General features: G+C 43.5%; 1 protein-coding gene across 1 annotated transcript in view; it reads right to left on the reverse strand.

Moving 5' to 3' along the window:
- LOC115292533 overlaps nt 1–5169 on the reverse strand; it is a 58456-nt gene that overhangs the window by 25189 nt on the left and 28098 nt on the right. The window contains exon 3 of the mRNA XM_029940605.1: nt 1545–1687. Within this exon, the coding sequence (XP_029796465.1) occupies nt 1545–1687 (143 nt within the window). The remainder of the gene's footprint in view (nt 1–1544; nt 1688–5169) is intronic.

Raw genomic sequence — 5169 nt, forward strand, 5'->3', positions numbered from 1 at the left:
TATCTATACCACATCTTCTTTGTCTATTCATCAGTTGGTGAACATTTGGGCTCTTTCCAACATTTGACTATTCTTGATAGAACTGCTATAAACATCGGGGTGCAGGTGCCCCTTCAAATCAGGATTTTTGTATCCTTTGGGTGAATACCTAGTAGAGATATTTCTGGGTCATAAAGTCATGCTATTTTTCATCTGTTGAGGATCCTCCATACTGGTTTCCAGAGGGGCTGCCCCAGTTTGCACTCTCACCAGCGGTGCAAAAGAGTTTCCCTTTATCCACGTCCTTGCCAACACCTGTTGTTCCTGGAGTTGTTAATTTTAGCCACCAGGTGTGAGGTGGTAGCTCATTGTGGGTTTGATCTGTAATTCCCGGTTGATGGACAATGTGGAGCATCTTTCAATGTGTCTGTGAGCCATCTGGGAGCTTTCTCTGGAAAAGTGTCTCTTCACGTCTTCTGCACATTTCTTCAATGAGTTATTTGTATCTTAGGCGTTGAATTTGATGGCTCCTTCAGAGACTGTGATACTAATCGTTTATTCCATATATCATTTGCAAATATCTTCGTCCATTCCATTGGTGGCCTTTTAACTTTGTCGGTTGTTTTCTGTCCTCAGCAGACGTTTATAACCTTGATGAGGTCCCAATTTTCATTTTTGTTTTCATTTCCCTTACCTCCAGAGACATGTCTAGTAAGACGTTGCTGAAGTCAAGGTCAAAGAGGTGGCTGCCTGTGCTCGCATCTAAAATGTTGATGCTTTTCTGTCTCACATTTAGATCTTCCACTCATTTAAAATTCATTTGTGCATATGGTATAAGAACATGGTTCACATTCATCCTTCTGCATGCTGCAGTCCAGTTCCCTCAGCGCCACTTGCTGAAAAGACTGTCTTTGTTCCTTTGGATATTCTTACTGCTTTGTCGAAGAGCAGTTGGCCATAGATTCATGGGTCCAATTCTGGGCTCTCTATTCTGTCCCAATAATCTCTGGGTCTGTTCTTCTGCCAGAACCATGCTGTCTTGATGAGTCGTTTTGTAATACAGTTTGAAGTCTGGAATTGTGATGCCTCCTGCTTTGCTCTTCTTTCTCAACATGACATTGAGTTCTTGAGTTAACTTTATATGTTAGATGCAAATTCCAAGAGCCCTGGCCAGCATAGACCAGTGTAGGTCCAGGACAGCTTCACCTAGGAGATGTACTATGAAGTGCCAGACACTTACCAGCACCTCAGTATAATGTTAAAATCTCCACCCACTGGGGAGCCCAGCCTTCGGTAATACAACATACAATATGCATTTCAGCTTCTTTCCTCAGTATACATGTGCTTGCACTTGCCTTATACCCACCTCCACATAGGATGACAAAGCTCCCCTTTCAGATATTCATTGTAATCCTGAATCAAAGCAAGGACTGACCCCTGTCCACTTTGGTAGTTGTTCCCCCAATCCCCTCATTCGTTGCAAAGTTTCCTTTGAGGGACAATTCCAACAGGTGCATTCTCTACCTGTCACTCACCATGGAGGCAACTCATGCTAGCTTAGATACAGGAGGTCATCGTCACCCAAGAAGAGGAGGTGTCCATAGTTCTCTAGCATCACATCCCCGTACACTTCCCGCTGAGGGAGGCGCAGGCATCCCCCGTCCTTCTGAGGGAATTCTATGGCCACATCCCTGAATGCCAGCAGCCCCTGCAATAAATGCCACAGTTTCCATGTGGACAGGGCAGTGTTCATAATGGTACCTCAGATGAAAGAAGGAGGTGGAATAAATGGTTCTGGCTTATGAGATTCTGCTTTCTGCAGTAAGATCATTTTTAACAGTTGTATATTTACATCTTTTCTTCCTTTGAGGTAATAAGATGGCATATGTTTCACAGAACCACTGGGAACACTCTATTCCTGCCAGATAAACTGTGAACTGAAGGTGCCGACAGAGGCACACACATGTTTGAGGACTGCATTTATATCATGCAGTATAAGTTGTGTCTCTCTCTTCGTTTGAAAGTTTTAGTGGGTTAGAGATGTAGTTATCCAATTACGTATTTCTTATTCTTTGGATGTTTGCATATTTTGAGAGGGAAAGACAGATCATGAGCAGGGGAGGGGCAGGCAGTGAGGACAGGAGACACAGAATCCAGGGCAGGCTCTAGGCTCCAAGATGGTAGCACAGATTCTGACACAGGGCTTGACCTCATGAACCGTGAGATCCTGACTTGCACTCAAGTCGAACACTTAACTGACCGAGCCACCTGTACAGGCACCCCTCTACGTATCAGGTTCTAATATGAATTAGAAATTCACGACAGTGATGTTGAGATCAGGGTTTGTCTGATTCAGGAGTTAGAATGGGAAACTATTAACTATAGATGACACGTTCCATACATACACTGCCTAGAAAGCAGGGAAACAACAGGGTGATAACAATTTCTGTTTTCTCAAATGATTAAACTTGAGAAAGTGTTAACTCAAGTGTGGAGGAATTAAACTGATCCTATATTGCTGATGAGAGTGTACCATGTACAGGAAACTGGCATTTACTTATTGACTCACAACATTTTTCTATCCATTAAAAAAAAAAAGGCAAACACAACAATTTAAAGTCCCTGGACTTTGAATCTAACCTTCCTTTCTGTATTTTTCAGTTCATCCATATTTCATTCTTGTGGTTTCAAATGTTCATTTTCAATCCATAGGTAAACAGAAGATGGCAAACGGGTCAGGCCCAGTACCTACATCTTCATGGTTACTGTGGGATGCCTCGTGGGCAAGGCAAACCACAGGATATTATCGGGATTAGGTCACACCATGTATGTGAAGTTCCCTACAGGGGACACCATCAACTCACTGTAAACAGGAAAGTAGTGCTCAATCCACATTGCAGTGATTGATTTCTACATATTTTTTTCCAAATGGAGATTGGTTCAGACATTAGTGTATTCCAGAATCTTCTTCCAGTAAACTTTCAAGTGCAATGAAAGCATTTGGTCCTGCAGGATGGTGGTGGTGGTCTTCGCTGGGAATCAACAGTTAACTCACAACGGTGGAACCTACATGGTATACTCTTCCCTGGAACTCAGCAGGAATTGTCCGTGTTAACATCAGGTGGTGGCTGTGAGGGGCTCAGGTGTGCTGAGCCTGCGTTTGTGCCACTAAACGTGGGTCTCAGGGAGCAGGATGAGCACTTACAAGTAACTGGTGAAAGATGCAATTCACAGACCCCATTCCAAATTGCGGAATCACCATTTCTTCTATGGGACCAAATGATTTATATGCACATGAAAACTTGAAAGCACAACCCGCCTATCAGCCTGGGTTTACAATAAAGATCCCATGGCGAGTTTTAAGAACCAGCATCACCTGTGCCTTCTGCCAGAGTCCTCTATTGGTCAGGATGAGAGCATCGGTGCTGCTTTAACTATGAGCTCCAGGAGATTCTCAGGTGAGGTCAGGGTTAGCATGAGGACCCACAGACGTATGTGGGAGGGCTGTGTCTGGCTTTCAGTTGAAGGGACGATGACAGTCTGTTGGGCATGGACTTGGAAGCGGCAGGTGAGGGCAGCCCAAGTTCCCCGAGGTGTGGCAGGGGGTGTGGCTGTCTGTGGGAGGGGAGGACATCTGAACCCGGGAAGGAGAAACTCCCATGGAAGTCGCCATGCAGGAGCTCCATGTTTTCTGACTCTTTCCTGTGACAAAGTCATGGAGAGGGTGAGCTTTTGAGCATTTCAGGATTTTTCTGCCTCTGAAGTGATGAGAGCAGGTGAAGAGGCTATGCTGAGGCCTTTAAAGGCCTACAGGTGTGATTTCTCCACATAATGTCACCTCAGAAAGCACTCGAGAGCAGAAGGGAGAGAAAGAAATGGCTAATTCTCAGGTGAATTTTGACTTGACTTAGCTCAGAACTGTGCCCTCATTTCCTAGTGAAATGCTGTGCATTTACAACTTGCAAACCTTCCTTCTCTATCTCTGCAGGTCTTGCCTAGCAAATTTGTTTTGGACTAGTCAAATTCAGCTTTTTAGGACATTCCTGAGTTACATCTCTGGGCTCTCTCTCCATTCTCTATGACCAGGCTGTCTATACAGCCTGAGGAATTCCTGTCATGAATTCATGACCTGCAAATTGTTGAAAATAACCATTTGGTGACAGATCCACATGGGGATGTGTTGGGGACACCAGTAAAGTTCAAGATTATATTCTGAAGTCCTGTCTGGGTGTGGCATGCGTCCATGTGAACTAGATTAAGGAACATGAACAAATAGGGACTCAAGGTTGCTTCAGTCAGTTATGTGTTGGAGTTTTGATTTCAGCTCATGTCATGATGTCACAGTTTTGAGTTCAAGCCCTGTGTCAGGCTGCTCGCCGTCAGCAGAGTTTGCTTGCCATACTCTTATCCTCTCTTCCCCCCCTCTGCCATACACTCTCTATCTTGCTCAAAATAAATAAACTTAAAACAAAAAGAACATAAACAAAGAAATCAGATGACTATTTGGCCCTGAATAAGACAGTGTTCTCAAAAAGAGCCTTGCTATCTAGATTGTTTCAAAGACTTACTATTTAAAATACATGGAAAGGGGGCCTGGGCGGCTCAGTGGTTAAGCCTCTGGCTTCAGCTCATGAGATCTCATGGTTCATGGGTTTTAGCTCTGTGTAAGGATCTGTGATGGCAAGCTGGTGCCTGTTTCAGATGTGGTTTCTCCCTCTCTCTCTACCTTTCCCCTGCTCTGTCTCTCTATGTCTGTCTGTCTCTGTCTTTCTCAAAAATAATAAACATTGAACAGTTTTAATAAAATAAAATACCTTGAAGACGATAGGACATGGGAGCAATCTGTGGCTTGAAATTTGCCATAATCTTCTATATTTTCATAATTGGTATCCTATTAAAATTGGTAGGGTGTTTTTTTTACATCCTTTGGAAACGCTATCACAATAATTATGAGTTTTTCTACATGCATGAGGCCACTGATACCAATTTGCCTCATTACAGCTGATGTTAACATTGTTCATGTGGATCAGGGTCTCTCTGACAGATTCCCCAAGAAAATGAAGTCTCTCTCCTTATTTACAGGGGATCCTAGCCCTTGCAAATAGAGGTTTTCTATTAGTCCTGGACTTCCTAAGTTGCAATTTTATTTTGTACTGAATGAATGATATATTCTCCCATTATTGCTGTTTT

Source organism: Suricata suricatta, chromosome 5 (genome assembly GCF_006229205.1).
Source record: "Suricata suricatta isolate VVHF042 chromosome 5, meerkat_22Aug2017_6uvM2_HiC, whole genome shotgun sequence".
Lineage (NCBI taxonomy): Eukaryota > Metazoa > Chordata > Mammalia > Carnivora > Herpestidae > Suricata > Suricata suricatta.